The 25,245-nt window shown below is 39.6% G+C and overlaps 1 protein-coding gene across 2 annotated transcripts in view; it reads right to left on the reverse strand.

Moving 5' to 3' along the window:
• Positions 1-14,846: 14,846 nt before the first annotated feature.
• The window catches only part of DDX1 (DEAD-box helicase 1), a 34,676-nt gene continuing 24,277 nt past the window's right edge, over positions 14,847-25,245 (reverse strand). For both annotated transcript variants that reach the window (XM_077812508.1, XM_077812509.1), the window contains 10 exons: positions 24,976-25,164; positions 22,104-22,155; positions 20,769-20,915; positions 20,106-20,197; positions 19,199-19,271; positions 18,538-18,610; positions 18,401-18,443; positions 18,064-18,159; positions 15,971-16,091; positions 14,847-15,310 (listed from right to left, as the gene is read on the reverse strand). In XM_077812508.1, coding sequence (XP_077668634.1) covers positions 15,180-15,310; positions 15,971-16,091; positions 18,064-18,159; positions 18,401-18,443; positions 18,538-18,610; positions 19,199-19,271; positions 20,106-20,197; positions 20,769-20,915; positions 22,104-22,155; positions 24,976-25,164 — 1,017 coding nt within the window. In that variant the 3' untranslated portion in view covers positions 14,847-15,179. The remainder of the gene's footprint in view (positions 15,311-15,970; positions 16,092-18,063; positions 18,160-18,400; positions 18,444-18,537; positions 18,611-19,198; positions 19,272-20,105; positions 20,198-20,768; positions 20,916-22,103; positions 22,156-24,975; positions 25,165-25,245) is intronic.

A 25,245-nucleotide genomic window follows, 5' to 3' on the forward strand; every position in this document is an offset into this window, starting at 1 on the left:
GGGGGAGAGCGAGCCAGCGAGAGAGGGGGAAATATAGTGAAGGGGGGGGAAGGAACAGGGAAGGGGTGTGGCCTCAGGGAAGGGGAGGGGCTAGGGTGTTCGGTTTTGTGGGATTAGAAAGTTGGCAACCCTAACCTGACCAGTAGAAACCCCTTCAAAACCTTATACAGGGTAGAAATTTCTGCCTGAGCTCGGAATTTGTTTTCTTGTGTGTTTTAAGTGAGATCCTTAACTTTATTTAAATGTATTTTTTATTGAAGCTATAATATACATAAGCATTAATATATACAGAACTATTATCCAACAGTGTGAAAGCATAAAAACATCTGAAAGTAATAGTTTTGTTGACATACATGAAGATTAATACCTATGAATTGGACTCTTCTGTGCTCTATGCACTCACATTTCATGGAGAGACTATATTTGTAGCTAGGGAAAATCCTTCACTCCTTTTCAACCTCACAGGAGCCCAACACAAAAACAAGAGGTGTGGGTGGTCCCCCCATCACCTTGTGCAAATTAAGTTTCAAGAAACAGATCACAGAAGGGTGATTCCTTCAGCAGCTAAAAGAAAATGTTACTTCTCCTTTCTTTATGTTTGATAGTTTGGTTTAGTGTTGTTTCAAGATGATCCACTACATGTCAGCATAAAGCTGCTTTAATATTTGTTTAGCAATAAAAGAAGCAATTTAGTTTGCAGTAGAACCACTTTGGTTCATCATCTAGCAATTCTGACAATACTGAATTTGCACCTTCTTTGTCTGTGTGACCTGGAAAGAAGTCACTACTGAGAAAGCAAAGTGAAATGATTGTTATTGTCCATCAGATAGGAATAGCACAAAACTTCACTAACTCAGTATCAACTTGAGCTGCAGGAATCCATGATTATAGCCATAAAACTGCACAAGTATTATTTACAATTTTTTAAAAGATTAACATTTAAACATGTCAAACTATGTCATTATCCCACTATTTGTAATAAATATTTGGAGACCTGAAATTCCAACTCATTTTCCTACCAATCTTTTTTTCCTTCTACATACAAAGTGGTGATTGGATAATTATTGTAGGGTTACTCTACCACTCTGTTTTAGCAAGTTAATTAGAGCAGGGCGCCGTTTGGTTTGTTTTTGAGGGGGTTTGTTTGTAAATTAACGTTGGGGCCTACCAAACTGTACAGTGTCCTGTTAAACAATAACTAACTTTTGGAATATACCCTTTTGGAAATCAGTCAGCAAATATAACTGTTAGTTGAGTGCTTCAGTGTAACAATAAGGCAGATAACAGTATTTAAAGAAAATTGGTTGTTATGGTTCTCACATCAAGGTCCCCTCCCCTGGATAGGTTGTAATGTCACTCCCAGCTGAACATATGGTAGCAGTCAAGCGTATAATCTACCTGGGGGTCCTGGTGGCCCTACAAACAGATCACCACCTCCCTGTGTTCTTTAAGGACTATCAATGTGCACTTGAGATAATTAAAATCAACATTCTTTCAATTTCACCCCTTATAAAATGTCTGGGAGAGTTTTATTCAGCATGAACCATGACCCTGGTTTAGTCCAACGCAGGCTGATCTCTTGTTCCTAATCTATCAATCTGGGTATAAAATCAAACCTCTCAGTGCATTCTATATTCAGCTGTTCACTGCTGTGGAGTGTGAAAAGCATCAATAAGTGACAGGGGTAGGTTTACCAGAATGCTAATGCCATCAAGAGCACGAATCAGAGAGATCGGGTTTCTCAGCTACAGTTAGGAGTACAGTTGCCTGTGACTTTGTTGTTTTGAACTCTGCTTCAGCGCTTGAGCTGAGACTCATTTCCGTTCAGGGCTAAATGTGCTGTGATTGAAGGATTAAATAAAGATACTTTAAAATTACTGTCTTCAGATTCTGTTTTTGAAAATAGCAATTGTGTTTCTAATATGCTCAGATACTTCACTGATGAGAACCTATGTAATGTAATTAAGCTCTAGTCAAGGATGAAACAGTAGAAAACCAACTTTGGTCATGGTTATATTTTTAAAAACTACTGTCTCCAGGTGTCTGAAAAACTCATGTTTAAGCATTTGTAAATAACTTCACTTTACTCACTTGCTTACCCTGAAGCTGCACTCCCAACAATACCAGTGCTTCTGGAAAGATTCAACTCTGTGGCCTTTCTTCTAGGTCAGAGATTCTCAAACTGTGGTCCGTGGACCGAGCTCCATTCAGGTGGTCTGTGGATAGTTCCCTCTAAGGTGCGCCCCAGGCAGCCACACACAGGAGAAAGAAGAGCCACCCACCTAATTAGTGCAGCCGCACAGGCATGGCTCCACTAATTAGGTGCCTGGACCCTGGAGAAGATGCATATGTAAGGTGAGGTGGTGGCCTTGGGGGGAATAAGGGGTAGGTGGGAGGGGGCAGTGGGATGAGAAGAGGGGGTGGGGGGAAAATGGGATGTGCAGGGTTGCGGCGGCCAGAGAAAGAAGCGACTTTTCGCAGCTCCAGGGCTGTGGTTGCCAGGGAGAGACCCCCCCTCTCCTTCCCAGCCCCAGCTTGGGGGCTGCCGCAGCAGGGGGAGACCCCCCCCCTTCCCTCACCCAGCTCAGGGGCTACTGCGGTGGGGGAGAGAGGGAGAGACCCCCCTCCTTCCCAGCCTCAGCTTGGGGGCTGCCACAGCGGGGGAGAGAGGTCACATCCCTCATATTAGAAAGGTAAGTCTACTGATATTAAAATATGAGTTGTGTGCTTTTATTTGTAGAACAAAAAAGTTTATTATTATTAAGGGTTTTTTTTATAGAGAGCTTTTATCCAAAGTGCTTTACAACAGTTAGCTAATGGTACAAACAACATTTGGAAAGATCATTAAGTGGAGTGCCAAGACCCTCAGCAATTTTCAAGTGATCCGTGAAAAGAAACGTTTGAGAACCACTGTTCTAGGTCATAACAACATACAAATCATGCTGCATTATGGCAAAGCTAGCTTTTGCTACAGGAGAAAACGTAAACCTAACAAAATAGAAGTCATTGGGCTAGATTCCAAGGCCCCTCCCCTTCTCTCTCTCCCACCCCCTTCCCCCCCCCCCCCCCCGTTAGCACAGGAGGGTGGGGATGGAGGGCATCAGCCACAGTGCAGTCATCTTTGATTGAAAGTACATACCCGCAACTGGTCAATTCACTTCACAGTTTAGGAGTGCTCCTGAATTCTTCATCGATGTTAAGCTTCCACATTGCAGCAGTCATGAGCAATGCTTTCTACGATCTCTACTTGGTTAGGAGGCTCCCTCTTATCCTGGCATTCAAAGACCTGACTTTGGTTTCACACACATCATCATCCATCTGGACTACAGCAATGCAGCGTACCAGCCATAACCCCTTAGCAAACTCCCAACTAATTCAGAACCTAACAACACACAGAGTACTGTGATCACATCAAACCCTGTCCTCAGTTCCCTACATTGGCTTCCCATAAAGTACAGAAGTCAAGTTTAGTACAAGTAAAGTACAAGTTTAAAGTCTTGGCCCTTATCTTCTCAAGGAATTCAATGGCCTGGACCGAGCATATATAAAAGATCATTTATATCTGCAGAAAGAACTCTGTGGTCAACAGCTCTACTGCTCTGGCACGATGGAACTTTCTACCAGACAGGTAAAGTTCAGCTGCAGAGGAGACACAGCTTTCTCGATCACTGCATCAGGATGGACTTTCTCAGGAGCTGAGGACCACCGCAAACCTCAAGGCAAAGGCAAGGTGCACTTCTATAGTCTATAAAGCCTTAGAAAACATGCATTATAGTGATTGAGCTCTTTGAGTCTATTTAGTTTAACAAAGAGAAGGTTAAAGGGTGCCTTGATTATGGACTATAAGTATCCACATGGGGAACAAATATTTAAAAATGGGCTTTTCAATCTAGCAGAGAAAGGAATAACATGATCCAGTGGCTGGAAGTTGAAGCTAGACAAATTCAGAGTGGAAATAAGGCATACATTCTTAATGGTAAGAGTAATTAACCATTGGAACAATTTACCAAGTGTCACGGTAGATTTTCTATCACTGACAATTTTTAAATCAAGATTGGATGTTTTTCCAGAAGATATGCTCTAGGAATTATTTTGGGGAAGTTCTATGGCCTCTGGTACATGGGAGATCAGACAAGGCCCTTCTGCCCTTGAAATCTATGAATCAATCTGCCTTCCCTAACAAAGACAGAGCAGTATGTACATTTAAAAAATAATAATAAAACAACCCTCAAAACCCCTCTCCACTACACACATAATTCTCCCAATTAGGAGAGAATGAGAGAACAAATGATCCACAGGTGACCGATGTTAGTCACACCATTTCATGTACCTCAGGAATGTGCTCAGACACTATAGTGATGAGGACAATACAAGGACTTATTCTTATGAGCTGTGTGAAACCTTGCTATGGATTGAGTTAAAACTCCTTTGAGATTGATAGGTGTGAAGTCACCGTTCGATTAATATAACTGTAAGCATAAATCCCCACCTAAAACAAAAGGGGTGTGTGAAGCCACCCAGGACTTTTTGGGTTAGTATTGTTTTGAGTAGATGTTAGGGGTGGAGAGGGGAAAGACAGAGCACACAGAAACTGAGGACAGACAAGGACAGAGGCAGATGCAGAAGCAAAAAAGCAAGAAAGCCAAGCAGCAGCCTGTGAGCACAGTGACACCCTGGAAAAAAGCTATGAGGAGAACTTTTATGTCTGGTGTTGGCTAAAGAGGTTTAGAACTGCAAACCAGTAAACTGCTTTTTGTTCTTGATTCCTCCTGCATTTGGAGGAGCAGGACTTTTACTTTCCTTGGAAACAAACAAGATGGCATCAAAGAAAAAGACCAGAGTCCATCAATTCTACATCCAACTAGAATATTGCTTGAGCCCTGAAATTTGTCTTGCCGTTTGGGTCAAAAAGGGACACCACTATAGAGAACAGAATAGGCTCCCTGATTCTGACTGCCCACCCCAGCTCCAAGGTGACTTAGTGCAGCCCAGTGGCTGCTTTAAATCATATACCTGGCACTGGGTTCCCATTGTGTCCTGCACCAGTGAGGAGTCATGTAGTAGAGTGCTGCTGTGCCACACCTTCTCTCCATAGGGTTGCCGAGTGTCCGTTCTTTGACTATAAAGTCCTGTCAAAAAGGGGACCTGGCACTGTCTGGTCAGATGTACTGACTAGACACTAAAAGTCTGGTTACTGCGGGTGGGGGTGAGGAGGAAGGTGCCAGGTCATCAACCCGCACCCACCCCTGCTCAGCTGGGGCTGCCTCCTATCTGCATCTCATGGTCACGCAGGAGCAGGCTCTGCACTGGGCTGCAGCTCCCTTCCCAGCCCTGGAGCAGATGGAGCCCAGCTGGGGCGGAGGAAAGTGGAGAGCAGGGAATGGGGCGGTGAAGAGAAGGGGCAGAGGATCCAGGCCTCATAAATTAGAAAGTTGGCCACCCTATCTCTTCACCTCTGCTGTGCTTCCTCCTGCCCTCTGTCCCATGAGAAGGAGGTGGCAATGGCACAGTACCAAGCAGCAATACAGCTGAATAAACAGGGGAATGCCCCCTTCATGAGGGGCCAGATTGCAACCTCTTGAGTACGCACATTAGAAAAACTTGCCTTAAGAAAAGCATGAAGTAGGTAGGGGCTTTATCCTGCAGTGGAATTCAGTGGGACAACCCATCTGAGCATGGCGTACTTGTATGAATAGGACTGAGACCTGAATTTCTCCTTCAGAGCTCAATGCGATGTGGGATTATTTCAGATCACATTGTTAGACACAACAAGGAACTTTTTCATTCTTGAAACGGAAGAAAAATCTTAATATTGGTTTCATAACTAGTATGTCCAGATTTTACTTTTTTATACAATGTACTTGTAAAATAAAAGCTGTTTGCAACTGGGTTGCAAGCAAACCAACAGCCATTATAAACATTCATGCTGCTACAACAGGCATTTCAAAATAAACCAAAATTAAAAGGATGGCTCTAAGAAAAGCCATATAATGAGCCATTGTGATCCTTGAAGTGGTTTCTCACATTAGCAGCACCTCAATAAATTAACTCATTCTTCTCATCTTAAACGCTCTCTACTAAGCAACGGTTGGAGAGCTGCAGATTCCTCTCTCTAGAGACGTAGCAGCCCTTGTGGGAATTCAGTTCTGCACTCAGGTTAATTAGCTTAATGTAGGACACAGATGAGTGAAGTCAAGGGTTTCTTCTTTAAATAATTAGGATGGAAGTTCTGGATATAGTAAAAATTCTCTGGGAAGACGTGCCATGGCAAAATATCCAACAGGTACAACAGTAGTACAAAGCACAGGACCATCGTTCTAAGGCAGTGTTTCCCAAACTTGGGACTCCACTTGTTCAGGAAAAGCTCCTGGCAAGACGGGCCGGTTTGTTTACCAGCCGCGTCCATGGGTTCAGCCAATCGCGGCTCCCACTGGCTGCAGTTCACTGCTGCAGGCCAATGAAGGCTGCGGGAAGCGGCGCGGGCTGAGGGACGTAAGTTTTTTATAGAGGTTTAATTATCTGTTTTATTATAATAGGTTTATATTAGAGTATATTTTGGCTGTAACACAAGGGACTTGCAGGCCACATCCTGTATGTTGAGCTAAGGCAAGGTTAGCATACATATGTTTGGGATCTTTCACCTAGATAGATGGTGATGAGCTAAAGCACAAGGTTCATATATGGCTATGAACTTTAACATAGAGGATGCATTAAAGCAGGTTGGCATAGGGGCTTTCCTAAGTTCATACCCTTTTAAACTTAACAGGTACACCACACCTTGGAACTTGGAAAGAACCAAAATAACCAGCTGGGACAGAAATAACAAATGTGATACCTAATCACAAAAGGGCCATGGTAACGAATTGACATATATGATAAGAAGTTGGGATAACTGATAAACTAACCTATAGGAAAAAAGACACTGCAACATTAGTAAGGTGAGGAAATACAAATAAGGAAAAGGGGGAAAATCCCCTACTGAATATGCATCAAACATGACAGGATCAGTGTAACATATTACAAAAGTGGCATTCCTGTCTAGGGGCAGTAGGAGAAGGAGATGTAGTCCTTGGGAGGTGTCAGAATGATGGCCACTAATGATGATGTGGAAGGTGATAGTGATGAGGAAGATGATGGCTAACACTTCAGGTTGTTCTACAAGGGATGGTGTGAGTATATGGATGTGCAGATGTACATTATGTAGTATCCCTGTCTTACAAAGTTGGGGTATTTGTGACAGTGATAATTGTATTAATTAACTATAGTTGTAAATATAAGAGTTCCTATAGTGTGCGTTGCAACTGTGCACATTGGGGTTCCCAACTATATAATAATTTGAATAATACTGGGCCTGATCTTGGGACAAGAACCTGTCAACCCTCAAAGTGATAACTGGGGATTCTTAAGTAATCCATATAATACATAATTAATGATCAGGCAACAATAAACAAAAATATAAAATTAGTACTGCTCCATTTGATGTCTCCTATATGACTAGGTGGAATAGGCTGGGTTCACCGCTAACAGGCTCAATGCAGGTTTTGAAAGTTTGGGAATGCATTTCTCTTAATGCATAAACTATGAAATACATTTAAAGCCAGATTACAACTAAAACTGGGACTTCTGAATGATATACTGTAGGGAGCTTATGTAACTTTTCACTGTGTTTTAGTCAGACAGGCTACCTTTAATATGTAATGTTTAAAGTATGATTCTGCTCTAAAGAGCGGCTATAAAAAGATGGCATGTGAGTGGAGGAAAGAGTTCTCTCAGTAGCCAAGTTTTTCCAAACGTGATTAGCGATTCTGAGACACCTTAGAAAGGAGACTGCTTTTCAGAGGGTGAGGACTCAGCCCCTTTAAAAGTATCTTCAGTTGCACACCAAAAACTGAAACACCTGACTCACTGGTCATTTTTGAAAACATTTACTAAGGAGCCGTGTTTACTAGATGTATTGTTTTCTAACTGGCAGACATGCAAACTGAGCATGGGCTCTGCATGTTTTTTCTTTCTTTTTTTAATTCCCCTTCTCACACTCATTACAAATAAGTTTTTCAGGCCAAATTAGGCTTTCAGTGACCCCTGTGCAAACCCCATGGTCTTAACTGGTTTACAACAGATGTAAACTGACTGGAATCATGCAAACAAATGTGCAGAGAATCAACAATGTAGAGTTTGCTCTCTTCAGCATGCAGGCTTAACAGTAGTAAAAGGCAACTAACTTGCTTTTTGTCACTAAAGTAAACAGATATGATTCTGGACACATGCAGTCTGAGTAGGAAAAAGGTTTTAAAGGGTCTCTTCAAAATAAAATAACTTTTTTTTTAAAAAAAGGGGGAATTGCAAAGGCAAGATGAAATTGGAGGATGTGTTCGGGTTGCAAACCCATTTCCCTGACTCTTTGGGTTATCTTATACCCAATGTTTAACTTGACCAGGTCCTGGGCATTTCTTGCTGTATTCAATAGATTGCAGAACAGTGCATGCTGGGGCACCTCTCCAAGTACAGATTGCATGCAAGATCACACACTAATTAAAATGGGTCTAGAAAACCCCTTGCAGCCTAGGTAGATAGGGCACCATAGGTCAACCTGGCTTTAACTTATTTTTCATTTTAAGTCAATCATTCAGCTTTACAAAAAGTGTTGACGCTTTAAAGTTCATTTGCCAAACGAAAAATAGGAGGTAGAAAATTTCTTATGTTGTGAGATGCAAAGACTGTGTCCTCTAAAGCAGTCAAGGAAGGTTGAGAGCACAGAAGGTAGGGTTTGCTTGGTTTTTTTTTTGTTTAATTTTTTTAACTCAGTAAGATGCTAAGGAAAAAAAGTGTGGGTGCTGTATATTTCAAGGTACTATGTGCTTTAGAAAATTGGATTAAATAAAGACACTAGTGAAAAAGTAGCATATTGCACATCAAGCTGTCACAGCAGGACTTTTATGTAATTTGGACAGTTGACAGAGAACTTTAAGTGGCTTCTGCTCATTTTAAAGCTTTTAGAGACTTTTCCTTGAATTTGGAAAAAAGTGTTCTTTCATTACTTTGGTGCACTACAATAGTACTGGGAGCAGCACTGTAGTTATGGATGTGCTGACCGTTATTTCAAATTGCATTTGGCTGTAACTTACACTACAAGAGGACAATGGGAATACAATTTTTTTTTTAAATTACAAAAAACTGGCCTACATGTTTAAATAGCACCAAAAAACTTAAGTCACATTACTTTTTTTTGGTCCCAATGCTGGGTAAAAGTGTAACCTCCCATTAAAGAACTTAATGTACTACAAATGGCTTAGAATTTTGAAACAGCTGATTTAAAAATATGGCTAAGCAGCAGGTAAATTTTATAACCACTGTTTTACAATAATTATTCATTCACTTTAGGAAAGCATGCTGGTCCTTCACAACCAGCTCTCAACAAGCCTATGAAGACCATGCTACGCATGCATATATGCTAATATGCCAGCTACTCTCACTCACAGACTTGAGTATCTTGGATGCAGTTTACATAATAAGATGAAGCCTCATTAGTGGGTGTTGGTACTCAAAAGTACTAGAACAGAGCTGGAGAAAGATAGCTTGTGTGGAGAACAGGTGTTTATAATGGGATTTTACTGATCATGTATTTTTGGTCTCTGTTCATGGTGTGGTTTTTAGCATCAAATAGAGATAATTAGTTTTGTTTCAAGTTAGATGTGATAGTATCTGCTGGGTTTTTGCCCAGGGCAGAAGACAGCTAATGAAACCCAGGAGGCAAAGACTGGTGGGCCAGGGTACTTTTATTACCTTACAGATTCTAAATGGTAGGATATTTCCATACCTGCCAGATCTGATCTGTTGAACATGCACGGTTTCCTCACTTCAGTTTGCTGCATCACATTTCTTTTCCCCTCTATAATTGTAGGCAAAGTAAGTCTTCTCAGCCCACTAGAAACAGTGCTGATTACCTGTCTAATGGCCTTTTGGGTATTACAGTATATAACCCCAGTTCAGCATATGTCCATGCATGTTCTACTAATATACTCAGTCATAATACAGCACTTTTAATACCTTGCTTTACGATGGTATATCAGCTACGAGTAACAGTATTCAGGACTTTAGTGAGAAGATATCTTTAATGTGTTATTACAAAGATTACCTTTTTGTGCCCATATAGATAAAATATTTTAGGTAGCACAGTGTGTATTTTCCAAGCATTACTATGACAAATTTTTGGTAAGATCATCACGTTTAGAGAGGAGCATGATATATAGCCTTGAGCAGAGGTCTATGAATCAGGAGATCAAGGCCATATTCTGTGTCAAGTCTGACTCTGTCTGGCCTTATACTAGCAGACAGTACAGTGAACTAGGACTCAGGAGACGAGTGTTTTATTCCTGGCTGTGCCACTGGCCTGCTGGGTGACCCTGGGCAAGTGACTTTGCATCTGTGCCTTCATTTCCACATTTAAGATGGGAATCATGATAGTGACCTCTTTTGTAAAGGGCTTTAAAAACAAAAAACAAAAAACAAAACCCACCTACCCACCCAATAGATAAAAGCACTATATGTTGATGACAAGCACTATACATGAAGAGATAGGACAGGAATCACACTCATCCGCCTTATGAAACTCTCTACAAGGTTATGGGAGATCATTCAGCATTATAATTATGAGATGCTTTCTATCTAAGGCCTTACTTTCAAACAGTTATAAAACTAGTCTATAAAGTTCGTGCAGAAATGTCTGGTGATCACAATATATTCAGAACAAACTATAATTGTCAAGGGGATTCCCCTACAATAGGTGCTAATAAGGTCTCTTCTAAGTTTAAGTTCCATAATTCATGGTTATTCTTAGTCCACATGTGACTAGAGGTAGAACTTTGACTGGTTGAGGATTTAAAACAAAAAAACAACACTACACAACACAACACAGCTACCCACGTTGAGTCCTTATTTCTGCCCCCACCACACCAAAAATAAAAATCTTAATTTTAAAATGTGGCTTAGTGTATGCATGCAATCCCTAATCACGAATATAAACTTGTAGCTCTCTGCTCATTTTGGTTTCCTCCTCAAGTTTTTGTTAGTACTATGAGCAGTAAGCTATTTTGATAATTGATTTCATTATGAAGGAAATAAGTTAGATACATAGTATTATATGGATATTCACATATGGAAGTGACCACAGACCAATTACATCTTCAAGTAGACTAGGCACATTTATTTGCATGTGTGGTTCCATAAACATGAGAACACTGAAGCAAAACACAGTATTGCCAGAAGCAATTTTGTCTGCCCTCACAGTAGCAAAATAGAACCGTACTTAAAAAGAGTAAGAGACCACTGAACTCCTGCCTTTGGAGTATACTAAAAAGGGGCCCCAACTCAGCAGTTTGGACACAGAGTAGCAAACACCATCTGTATCCTTTTCCCCTCCATAAAAGGAACCTTTATAGTGTAGAAAAGGAAAACAAAGAAAGATTACTACCAGTAGTTATAAATACTCCTATAGTTAATCATCCAATAAGAGCATGAATTCTCATGAGACATACTGATTCAACAGCTTTGTATTTCTGACTGTTTTATTTCTGACTATACTACAATGCAAAGTACCCAATAAGTGAAACTGCGATAGACAGGTCAACGTTTTATTCCTCCCAATTACACCCTTTTAAGAATATTTCTTCTAAAACAAGAAGTTCAGGAAAAGTAAAAGCTAACTTTTTTTGCTAAATTTTACTATATTCTTAAAATCCAGTATAACTCAGTTTTGATCAGGAACAATTAAATGTGTACGTGTACTGATTTGCTTGCCATCATTACCACCTCTTCATTCATAGCTCTGAAATTTAAAGACATTCAGTAACAGAGCTACTCACATAGGGTTGTACATTTTTGAAAATTTATCATTCCACGCTGATTACTAGAGTTAATGAGAACAGCAATGAACATAAACAGTTTTGACATGTACAGGTGATCTGTCTACAGCAAGAATTCATATTGTACCCAAAACAAGGTACAGACTGTTTAAAATAATTAGTGGTGGATAAAAACATTGACAGTTTAAATTGCATGTTTAATCTTGTAGCAACAAGTCAGCTAATGAAGCAAAGTTTCTTCACTGTGAACACTAAGTTTAGCTCCATACATGAAGATCCAATATCTTTGATAAAAAATTTTAGCTTGAAGCAGTATCATAAAAAAGGGAAGAAAAACAAAAACAAAAAACACATTGACGCCAAGTGGCAGTAACAGACTAGTTTAGATTTTGTGCCCCTTAGGCATCAATGAAACATTAGCACCACCATGAGGCAGTCAATAGATTTTCTGTTTTTAGCCATGACACACACCCACAGCCTTCAGTATTAATTGGGCAGCCAATTTAATGACCATGATACTAGTATGAATAATATTTTGGATATCATTGGTGTCTGCGCTCTCATGCCCAGCTTAAATAGATTCATGTTATTTGGTACTTGAGTTTCAAAGACATTCTGACCTCATTTGAATTGGTGTGACTACACTTAAACAGAACTGCTCCAGATTTAGACTGGTGGCAAAAACCCATCTTTAACTTTCAGCCATGGATGCAAAAGCAAAATCAACATTGCTGGATTCAGAAAGAATCGCTGTTTGAAAAAGGGCACTTAACTGGGGCCTTAGCTTGGGTTGCTTGCCTATACAGCATCAGTCTGCCTATTCCCAAAAATCTCCTAACCTACAACCAACATCAAGCACCTACTCTTATATGTCAAGCTACTTTGATTTAAAAAAACAAAACAAAACCTAAGCATCTTAGTTGAGTTCATCTTTCTCAGCTTTGTGGACTCACTAGGAAGGTGGTCTTATTTGTATTCCGAGATAGATGATCAGTAAAAGTCATAGTAACATTATAAACTACCACTAACGCAGCTGGCAGCCTGATTTAATATAAGCAATACAGTTTAATTCCTTGTAACAGGGAACACAAACAGCCTTGCCAATGTACCACCTCAACACACACATCCCCACCTGCCCCCAGCAACGATCTACATAAATGCCTACTAAGAAAGCTGTTCACTTTGCACTACATTCTGTTTAGCACAGCCAGGTTCTGAAGGATTTCCACAGGGAATAAACTCCATAGTTGGGAATCCTTCACTAAGTCATGTCTTTGAGAGTGCATACTTAAGAGACTACCAAAAAAAAGCCTCTTAAATATAAGAGAGAGGCTGATACTGGAAGAAAGCAAGCCAATGTTCTCCAAACCCGAGTGCCTAAAAACTATGTACTTAAAGCTTTATTTAGCCATCTTCAGTCTTCGGATTAGACTTCAGAATTGTGAATATTTAACGCCTCTCAATTTTTATTTTGGTGCCTAAACAAGGCTCTTACTTGAAACATCTGGTCTGAATATTTTTTGCTCGTCCTGTTCAAAAAAATTATTTCACTCTCTTTACACTTGGATGAAGGTTTAGGGAACAACTTTACTGACCAAAAAAAAAAAAAAAAAAAAAATCTCCACCCACTGAACGATTCTGATGCTTGTGTGTTTGGAGTGATTTTAGTGTTGCAAAATGAAAATTTCACTTACACCTACAATTTTTGAACTACTTAAGGAACACTGTTCAGTTGAGTGCACCTGCTTTGTGTGTGTCATATTGAGGATGGGGAAGGAGAACCATTACCACCTTTACTGATGTGAAGTCACATGGTAGGCTTCCATTGCTACATGAAAACGCACACTGGTGAGAGCCTGCCTGACTTGTGGCACCTTTGCTTGTATCAAAGTACAAGAATACTAGAAAGATTTTCAGAGATAAAAGAGAACTTGTAGGCCACTGCACAATTTATTTATAATATCCAGTTCTAATGAATCTTTCATCAATTTTTGCAAGTCAGTTTTAAGTTACTGACAAAATAACTAGTTCTCTTCCCTCTCCCGGGTGGGGTCCCCCCCCAACATTTTTCAACGTAGAGGCTACTTCATATTTCTCAGTGGGACAACTTAAAAACCTAGGCAGCTGGGTTCTCATCCCGATGCACACTGGGCCATTTCCTCCATTCTGGAAAGCAGGCACACTACTCCAGTTCTTGAAATATGTTTTCTGCTCACAAGAATGGAGAAGATATTCAGGGAAACAGGACAACAACTCTCACACATGCCCCTACACATACAATATCAGACACTTCCTGTAGCCTTGGATATTTTTAAGTGTTAAAACAGCAATTGGTTTGTTAAGCTGCTGAAAATAATTTTAAAGTAACATTAAGATTTTTACCTGAAGCCACAAAATCGAAGAAATCCAAACTTTTAAATGAAATGACATTAGACAGACATTACCTGAATGCATACGAATGCAATTTATAGTGACTATAAAAAGAGGATAGCCACAGAGATATCGGAGGGGTATTCAAAAACCTCCCTACTAGCGCCTTCAACTATTACCATTTATAAGGTCTGCAGGATGAAGACTGTCGCTTGTAATGCTTATGAATGCTGGTCCCAGGAACTTCCGTTTAGCCAAATGAATTCAAGTGTTCATTACCTTTTCCCAACAAACTTTGGATTACATATACTAAATATCAGACGACTCAATATTCTGCAATACTTAAGCAAAGCAGGATGATTTCAGAGGATCTAAGTTCCATGGTTTTGTAGATACAAGTCAGAGCCTCTAACTTCTAAGATATTTAAAAGAAACTTGCTGGATTTCTCCCACAATAGTTATTTTAAAACTATGTACTTTGTGAAAAGTCAAATGTTTGTTATAACATGCATTAAAAATCCTGTGTTCTAGTCCTTTTAAAAAAAAAAAAAAAAAAAAAAAGGAAAAACAAAAGAACACCACAAGTGAACAAAGTTTTGGTCAAGGTTGGCTATGTGATTCAAAACTGAATTTAATCTGACAAAATAATACCAGGACAAATCATTTTATATTTATGAGAAAGATATTTAACATTCTCACTCAATTTGGGGTGATGGAAAAATATAAAAACCACTCAGTTTTAGATTAGTTCTCTTTTATTAGGTCAGCATTTAAGACAGCTAAAACATGGGAGTCTACATTCTTGAACAGGGTTGCTTGACATGCAAGAACAGGGTCTTATTTTTAGAGTTATAGTAAATACTGCTGCTGAGAGGCAGCACAAGATTATAGTATTTTCAATGTGGAGCTTTTTTTTATTATTCAAGTCTTGCCTAAAGTGTGGCACAATCAAAACATTCTGAACAGCTGGTTAGGAAGGTAGCCAAGATGTAAGAAAGATGTCTGAGCCTCCTTTTCAAGGGCAGCCAACTCTTGTACTGTAGGTGCCAAAATATCCACATGGCCTTTATAGGTTCCACCTGCCAAAAAAGAACCACACTATAAAGGACATGCTTGAAATAACTTGTCCGCAGTACTTAGGTTCAGTTGCAATTGTTCAGAAAGTTAGTTATTCCAGCCTTACTAACTTGCTACTGGCAAACTTGAAGCCCTCACCACACACAGTAAATCCTATCTGTTGCAGGTAAGCTAGAAACAAACTGTAATTATCTAGACAAAAACCAATTAAAATACCTTTCATAAACATGAGAGTTTAGAAGGTCAGTTTATTTAACTGCATTTATGTGATGGTTAAACGCATGCTCAGGGCCATAAATACATAACCATGCTTTCCACTGCCTGGAAAGAATCCACGTGCTTATGTGCATGCAGCCACATTTTTATATAAATTTATATTTTGAAAAAAACAGGATCCTGTATAACCCAGAGGGATGTTACATTTGATGGCCTGCCATGTATCACAGACAGTCAGTCAGATATGGAGGGTGGAGTGAAAATAATCATGGTTGCTTTGTTTAGTGACATGGGCTCTTCCAAAAGGTTACATAAAAAGTGGTTATATAAAATTAAAAGTCCTAGGATAGGGATCATTGTCAATTTATTGTTATTAAGTCACTCTTTCCACTAATAGACTGAACAAAACATATTACTAGACTAGCGAGCACTAATTAGTTGTTTACCGCCTGCAGCTCTTCTTTGTCCATATGTAACTTTCCCATCGAAGTCATCCACTGGTACTTTTATATCTGGCTCAACTTGGGAAATAGTACAATTCAGGTGCTCTTCAATCTCACCCAGCAACTAAGAAAGAAAAAATAATTCAGTCTTAAAGATTCTTCCATTTCTGAACCAGAAGATAGTATTATATTGTTCTAAACCAGTGATTACATTCAGTGGTTCCAACTGGAGTGGCATACATTCAAGAACAGAGTTTGCCCTGAAAGGAATAAAGGCTCAGAAGTGCATGCATACTAGCTTGGACTCTATGACCTCTTGAGTTCCGTCGAGCCCTCCACTTCTGTGGTTCTCTCCCCTCTTCCTAAGGCATGATTAAGTATATCTCTAGACAATCCCTGACAGCTGCATTTGTCTAACCTGTTCTTAAAAGCCTCCAGTGACAGGAATTCTACCACCTTTCCAGGTAACCTGTTCAATTGCTTAACTATCCTTACATTTAACGCCCCCCCCTTCTAATATCCAACCTAAATTTCCCTTGTTACAAATGAAGCTGATTAGTTCTTGTTCTACTCTCAGTGGACATATAAACAGAGCAGTGATCAGCTGTTTTCTTTATAACAAACTTTTACATTATTTGAAGACTTCTGTCCCCCAAAGTCATGTTTTCAACCATTGCTTGCAGGTCATGTTTTTTAAACCTCTTATTTTTGTTGCTCTCTGAACTCTCTCCAATTTGTCTACATGATTTTAAAGGGTGGTGCGCAAAAAGTGGACACAGTACTCCAGCTGAGGCCCCACCAATGGTGGGGAAAGGGGAATTACTACCTCTTGTGTCTTACATATGGACACTCCTTTTAATACATCCCAGAATAGCCATAACTCTCTATGGGCAGATCCCCTACATCCAAAGAGTGCCCCTACTGCAGTGGTTTTCAAACTTTTTATACTGGAGACCCCTTTCACACAGCAAGCCTCTGATCGTGACTCCCCACTTATAAATTAAAATGTGGAGGGGAGGTAATTTAATTGGAGCTTGGGGCTATCAGCCCCATGGAGCTGACAGTTCATGACCCCCATGTAACCCCCTTGCAACCCCCCGAGGAGTCACGATGCCCAGTTTGAGAACCTCTTCCCTAACTTTAATGGGGCCGACCCACACAGAATAGCTTGTTGGCTGAACCTAACTGCTTATTTTATTACATAAAAGGTATTATATTTCACAAGTGCAAGTTGCCATGAATTTCCAGCAATTTCATATGTGACGTATCCCATTCAAAAAATCTGTATTTGTATAAAAGTGATATTCTCAGGTTAAGAGGAATGACAGATATAAAGATACTTTATCTTAGTAAATGAAATGGATTAAACAATATCAGATTTTTAATCCCATTTTATAACAGACCATAGCATGTCGTTAGGAAGGTGATAAAATACATATCCAGAACAACATGCAGATTCTGAATGCAAGATGAGAATATAAGATTCCTATCAGTCTGTGCAATAGCAGCATAAATCAGCTGCACTTTAAGTTATCAAAATTTGATTGGGAATTATTGTATGAGGTGATATTACATTCTTGAAACGGACATGCAAACTAATAGTCACCAGTCTATTTGACTAGACCATAAGAGTGAGACATTCTGCTTTCTACTGTGAATCATCATTTTTAAACAGGACAGTTAAGATGTAATTAAAACATTCACTAGCAATATCTTAGCATAATGGAGTCAGTTATTTTATCCGTGAAAACACTGGACATAAGTCAGTGCCAAAACTAAGAGGCTAGAAAAAAAAAAAAGTTCTTGGATATTTATCATCAACAGGATAATCATCAAAATGAATTTCAGAATTTGTAGATTAAAATGAGATACGTATTCCCAACCACCACATTTTTCACTTTAAATAAAACTATTTTTAAAAGTTTCAAAATCTCATGGATGAAGACAACATGATCTATACTTCAATTAAAACTAGACTAGACCGATAATGCACATTCCTCAATCCTTGAAAAACTAGTATCAGCTATTTTTTCCCCTTTTAAATAAATGTGATATTTTTGAAAAAAAAAAAAAAACAAAAACAAATGAAAGATTACCTGCATCTCATTGTACCATATAGTGCAACCTCCATCTTCCTTCAGCCTGGTATTATAGCAACCCTTTCCACGGCTACTACAAACGTGATACCACACCTAGACAAGAAGTGAAAAATATGCCACACAAAAACAATGCATTTATTATTTTCATTAAATCCAGTGTAAGAACTACAATGCTCAGTTAAAGATGCAAGAAGCAGATGCACTAAACCAAAATTAAGGGTACAAACTGGTGTTTTCCAAAGCAAGAGATTAAGTTAGGTATCAGCCACAATAAAAACTTTACTCAAAACAACTTTTGTTCCACCCAGTGCCTCTGCTTTTGGATTAGAATTACCTTCTCTTTTTCTGTTGCCACGAGGGAAATCGCCAGACCCATTCTGAAATGTTTGAAAGAAGTACTTAATAAATATTTCTAAAGTGCATTTGAAGCATTAAACAAACCTCATAAGACTGATGAAGGTTCCAACATACCTTTCAGCTCTGCCTACTCTCCCAATTCGATGAACGTAGTTTTGCTTTTCATCAGGGAGTGTGACATTGATAACTGCATTTTAAAAAGAAGTGGATGTTACCACATATAGGAGTATGACACTTCATAGCGGGAGCATACAACCCAGGTTGTACTAATTACTTCTAGTAATCATACATATTGTTAATTTATTCTGCCTCAACTCTGCTGTAATCCCTTTTTCCATGCATATAGAAAACAGTTTTACAGAGTAACAAAACAGTTGTTGACATGAAAGTTACCTTTAACAAATGATATTTTAAAAATTTTATTTTTCTTGTTTCAAACCGTCCTGCCCCAAAAATTATAACCAGCTCAGGTAGCAACACCTATAGTTAAGGTTGCTCAACACTTCACAGTATAAGACTGTTTTCTGGAGGGTTGGGAGGGAAAAAAAAAAAAAAGTGATTATGTAGTTACAGACAGCAACATGACACATACATACACAAGATGGCCAAATTAAGATTGCCCATGAACTTCCTAATATACGGTTACAAAATCAAGCACTCGAAAAGTTTTCAGTGTAGTTATTATAGACTTGGCTTACATATTCAAATACTTAAGAAAATCCTTACAGAGTTCCATAGCTAAAATTCAGGTGTTAATCATATTTAGACTTCTTACCATAAGGAACACCACGGATATCAATTCCTCTAGCAGCTACATCGGTGCAGATCAAGAATCTGACATCTCCCTTCTAAGGAAAAATTGAATTCATAGTTAAACCCACTACAGTTTGTTTTTAAATTTCTCCCACCCTCACCTCATACTCACTTCAAGGGCCTTTAAATAGAGAATTCTTTGAGAGCTGGGTGATTTATTTAGCCTAACATTAGGTTCCTTTAAAAAAATTTAATTGGTCCTAGTCTTTAGAAGCTACACAATCAATTACAGTAACATGTCACAAGAGTTTAGACAATAGTGAACAATTACATCCTGGGCCTCTGGCTTGATGAGCCATTTTAATGTGGATGCTCCTAAAATTGGAAGACTGGTCATACACCTTAAAGCATGGCTTATGCTATTAATTAGACACCACATATGACATTACGAGCCCTATCCCATGTTCACAGGAGCAAACTATTTGCTTACAACTTCAGGTAAGTAGCAGGGGGTAGCTGTGTTAGTCTGTATCCACATCTGAAGAAGTGACGTTTTTACCCACGAAAGCTTACGCTCAAATAAATCTGTCAGTCTTTAAGGTGCCACCGGACTCTTTGTTTTTTCAGGTAAGTAGGTAGGCTACTAAAGTAGTAATCTTTCCACATTCCATACTGCACTGTGAAGGACTTTTTCACTCCTCTCTGAAACTCTGAGTAGCATGAAATGGAGAAGTATTTGGGCAAAATGGCAGATACACTTTGCTCTCTCAATCTAGAGATTACAAGGCCATCCGGCATCACAAACATCATTATGAAATAAACACCCTTATTGAAGTGGTTTGGGAGTATTGCAGTTCCACATCCAGTCATCCTAGTTCAGATTTGTATGGAGACTAAGAGAAGCACCATAAAAATAGCCTGTATTTTACCTTAAATCTTTCCAAATTTTGTTTTCTTTCATGAGGTTTTCTGTCACCATGCAGACAGACACACGAGAACTGATGTCCTTTCCTATCTGGGCCTGAAAAAAGTTAGAATATTCTATTAAACAAAGAATACAATATACACACATTCAATGATCACACCAACAGCATACTACAAATATTTAGATGTTTAAGTCCAAAACTTATGGTGACAGTATTCAGATGTTGTACAAACAAAGATGACCTCTGTGAGAAGAGAGGTTTTAAATATGTCAGGCAGAAGATACAGTTCAGACATATCACAGTAATGTACTATTTTGTTACAGGACAGTTCATTTTAAGCTATTATTTGGAAAGTATAAGTGACACATGGCAAGTAAGTTTACATTTTACAGTACATGGATCTCGGGTGCCAAGAGGCCAAGAAAAGTTTGGTAATCATAATATGCCACCAACGCAGCTGAGCAACTAGTGGTTAACTAATGTTACAGCTTTCAGAAAATTTTATAATTAAGACCTGAAACATTCTGAAAGAACAAAAAACAATTTGATATAAACATCTTCAAGCGTTAATATTTCTTTAAAGCAAAAGTGAAAGACTATTTCAAGCCTACACAGTCAATTTTGAGATATCAATAAAATGGATTAAATAAGTTGTAGAAATATTACCTCCTCCTTGTTGCATAAAGTACTGCTCCATGTTATCACAGTCTATTTTAGTTCTGCAGAAAATAATTGCTTGATCCATCTTGTGTTCCTTAATTGCTCGAACAGCGTATTCTCCCTTCAGTATTTTAATAGCTTCAGACCACATTTCTGAGTATAACAAGAGATGTGTGTCACTCAAAGCATTTATAAAAATGCTATTTTCTAAGTTTATTACTATATGGTTTTCTGAAGGCTGCTTTGAACACTTATCACAGAAACCAGGTGTATTACTATGGATGGGTGCCAGGTTTGCAGCACTCACTTCCTCCTGCCCCAAAGGAAAAGGGCGAAGAATTCTCTTTCCTCAGCACGGGGAAGTTACCTTCTCTCAGCCACTAAGATTGTCTGCAGACTCCGGCAGACATCCCTGCCTCGGTTATATTCAGATTCCATTTTCAAGCTTTTCTTTGCTAACTTGAGGACTAGCAACTCAAGCTTTTTCTTAATTGGACTATGACCTAATCACTGGACTCTAGGAGCGGAGACATGATATACCTTTTTGTAGGGCCTCTCTCTTAATGCAGCCCAACTCTGCCTCATGATATTTTCTAAAGCAGAGGTAGACAAACTTTTTGGCCTCAGGGCCACATCTGGGTGGAGAAATTGTATGCAGGGCCATGAATGTAGGGCTGGGGCAGGGGTGTGGGAAGGGGTACAGTGAGCAGGAAAGGGCTCAGGGCAAGGGGTTGGAGTGCAGGAGTGGTGCAGCAGGGTACTCAAGGCAGGAGGGGTTTGGCCTGGCACCACTTACCTCGAAGGGCTCTGGGGTAGCAGCAGCAGCAGCATGCAGCGGGACTAAGGAGGGCTCCCTGCCTACCCTTGCCCCATATTGCTCCTGGAAGTGGCCAGCATGTCTGGCAATGGCTCCTGGGGGTGGGGTGAGGCAGGGCATGCAGCTCCACCACGGGCTCCCCTCGCCTATGTGTACCACCCCCCGAAGCTCCCATTGGCTGCGGTTCCCCATTCCTGGCCAATGGGAGCTGTGGAGGGTGGTGCCTGCAGGCAAGGGCAGTGCACAGAGTCTTCTTCCCTCTTATCCCCGCTCCCCAAAAGGGGTGGCAGGGACATGGTGCCAGCTGCATCAGGGAGTGGTGCGGGGCCAGGGCAGGCAGGGAGCCTGCCTTAGTCCTGCTGCGCCATGGGGCTGGCAATCCCACAGGCCAGACTGAATGCCCTGATGCGCCAGATCCAGCCCATGGGCCATAGTTTTCCCTCTCCTGTTCTAAAGAATACTATTTTAAAAACCACTGCTCTGATACCAAAATGTTGTTAAGACCTCAGAATAAGTTCAATTACCTGGACTGTTAGCACCAGGCCTTGTATTATCTTTTGCATGTACCTCATCAGTCTAGAAAGAGAAAAAAAACAAAACAAAACATGTTATTTAGTTACAGCAGTACCTTCAAAACTATGCAAAAGTAGCAGCAATTTGCATTTTATTTATTAAACACCAACAATCTATTTGGCGTTTACGACACAAGACAGCCACTGCTCCGAAGGCCTTGCCTAACATTAGCAAGCATGAAAGGTGAAGTTCTTGTCCCAATAGAATCAATGGGAGTATTGCTGTTAGAGTTGCCAACCCTCCAGGATTGTGCTGGAACCTCCAAAAATTAAAGATTAAATCTTTCATTAAAGATTATGTCATGTGATGAAACCTCCAGGAAGATGCCCAACCAAAACTGGCAACCCGAATTGCTATCAACTTAATCTGAAGTGAAATTTTTGCACTGAGTTTTCAGATGAATTTTCCTATCTCTAGGCCAAAAGTAGTTTGAATTTTGGGAAATTTAGAAAAATAAGTGTCAATGTTTACTTTATAGATATTGCTTTACCTCTATGTTTCAGTTTACTTAGTCCAAGAGCATAGAGCAAATGAATTGCATGGCAAGAATTATATCTCCTGCTCCTTTCTCTAACCTACATTGATTCTCTGACTGCTGAAAGGGAAACTACAGTATTCTGAGGGAGAGTTACAAATTTATATTATTCAGGAGTTAAAGATACTTCAAAAAAGGTGTACTTAAATATAAAAGAGTAAAATTCAAAAGAAGTCAACAAAACCACAAGAAAGCCAATTGTAAAAAACAGTGTTGTTTATTTTTAAACCAGAACAAAGCCCTTCAGGAGAAAATACTCAACTAGAGAAGTCAGTAATAAGAAGTGAGGCAAGTGAGTCCATATTGGTTACTAAAGCAACTCTCCTGAAAGCTGAATACTGAGAGAGTCACATTAATTCTAGCCAAGGCAGAAAAAAACCCATCCCTACCATAACCAGCTACATGAGAGCAACAGGAAAGTTTAGATGACCAATGCCAAGTATTTATTTTTATGGAGTTTGTACGAACCTATTCAAAAATTATATAAGTATGCTAGTTATGGAGAAATGTGTGGGCAAAAGGGAAAATGCTTGTTTTCCTAAATGAATTTTTCTGAAAAAGCCAAACAAGAAGTTGAGAAAAACTAAGTATTATATAAAGAAATAATGTAAATTTATGGAATTACCTTTAAAAGCAAGTTTCAGCTGCATTGACAAATGCATGGACTCCCTCCAGTGGGTAGTTTAAGACCTACCGCATTCTCTCTTAATCAAAGATTATTGGCTACAGAATTATCTCAAATCTCAGTGAGTTTTTAAGTAATTAAGTACTTTACCCTCAACTCAATAAGGATAAGTTCTCATCAGATATGTTAAATTTAAACACTGCAAAAAGTTTGCCAAACGAACCTGGCTTCTCCATGTCACCTTGGAATGGTTTTGTGAATAGGAAAATTTGCCTCCGGCTGGAAATGCTGGGGTCTAGCCATTCTCCTTGTGAGGTTAAGGATGGTCAGATGTTTTAATCAGGGAAACTGAGTCTTTATAAAACTTCAAATCCAACCCTGGGCAAGAAAATAGTTTCCCGTTCCCCAGGTTAGACAATAACTGCAGGCAGGGGCATTGTGAAGTATGAAGGTAAACATCAAGGAAGAGGTCATTTCTTTGGCAAAGAAACATGAGGCCTCCTCAGAGCAAGTTTGCCTCCTCCAGCACAAATAAATGCCAGTAGATCCAAGAAAGTGCAAGCTCCCCAGTTAAAGCCCTGAGCTAGACAGCAGACTAGACACACAGAAGCTACTGAGAACTTCCGGTGGTGGAGCTGGAAAATAGAGTTCCTGGGCTCCTGTTCTGAGGCTATAAGATCACAGAGTGATGACTACCTCTGTAATTATTTTGTTTAGGGTAGCAGGGAATGAGGTCAGTTGTCCATGTCTCTCAGAAGAGAAGCTTACTCCTGTGCTGCAGTGGGGCTGGATTGCACCAGAACGACATGCCAGCATTTTTGCTGCATGAAGGATGTTATTTTGTTCTCCAAATGGCAACCTGCCTCACACTCAATGGAGGATGTCATTTGGTAGAGCAAAAGGTCACCCCTCTGCACAGCATGTGTGTAAGGTCACGTTGTCAGAGGTGTTGGGTGCTTGCCCCATTCAGGACTACATCCTGTCCTTATTTGAAATTCCATCAAATGAATAGTTTAAAGAGCAAAAAATTACAAAAGAAAAAAAAAATCTATACGCTTCATTTAGCCAGGCAAAACTGGTCAATCTGAAAACAAGAGCCTAGAATTAATCAGCCAAAACTGACACTGCAGTTGCCAATCTCCATCTGTAAAGCCCATTAGCATAGTTGGTCTTGATAAGGGCATGGACCACCACAGCAAGGTCTACATTAGAAAGACTTATTTACAGACTCCTGACCAGTCACAGGGGAAAGATAATACAGGCCACAATGTCTGGGCTATGGAACACTATACCAAAAAAAAGCCCAGGTATAATGCTTTCCCCTGCAACTCAAACTCATTAAAGTTTGCTGGCAATCAGGTCTCTTTCATCCAGATTCCTAGTTGACTCAGGCACTGCAAGTGCAATAGTCTTGCAGAATTTGAGTTTTATTAGATCTGCAATATTATGTTGACAACATGGACTTCACACTACAATCAATACCCCAAATCCTATATTCAGATACATGCAGCCATTTCAATAGGCTACAGTGGCAGTTGGTCCCACATGGTTAAGTTCAGGTTCTAGCAGTTTAAATCACTGTGTAGCCTGAAAGTAAAAAAAGTTTTTTTTTTAAATTAAGTTTCATCTATTGTGGTATAATAAGCAACTACAAACCACTTACCCTGATATGATTCTTGCCAAGCCTTTCCCATTGTTTGTCATTTTTAGGATTCACAGGAACAACAACATGGTGCACAGTTTCTGGGACAGAATCCTCTCCTTTTAAGTCAACCCAAGTGGGGAAATGCATGATCTTCTCAGATAGTTTCTTCACATCAAAAGAATGTAGAGTTGCAGAACACACAATAACCTTAAGAAAAAACACAAAAAACGAACACTTTAGGGCAAGAAGTTTTACCAAAGCTATGAACACCATAATAGGTGACTTTTA

The sequence above is a fragment of the Eretmochelys imbricata genome, chromosome 3 (genome assembly GCF_965152235.1).
Source record: "Eretmochelys imbricata isolate rEreImb1 chromosome 3, rEreImb1.hap1, whole genome shotgun sequence".
NCBI classification, from domain to species: domain Eukaryota; kingdom Metazoa; phylum Chordata; order Testudines; family Cheloniidae; genus Eretmochelys; species Eretmochelys imbricata.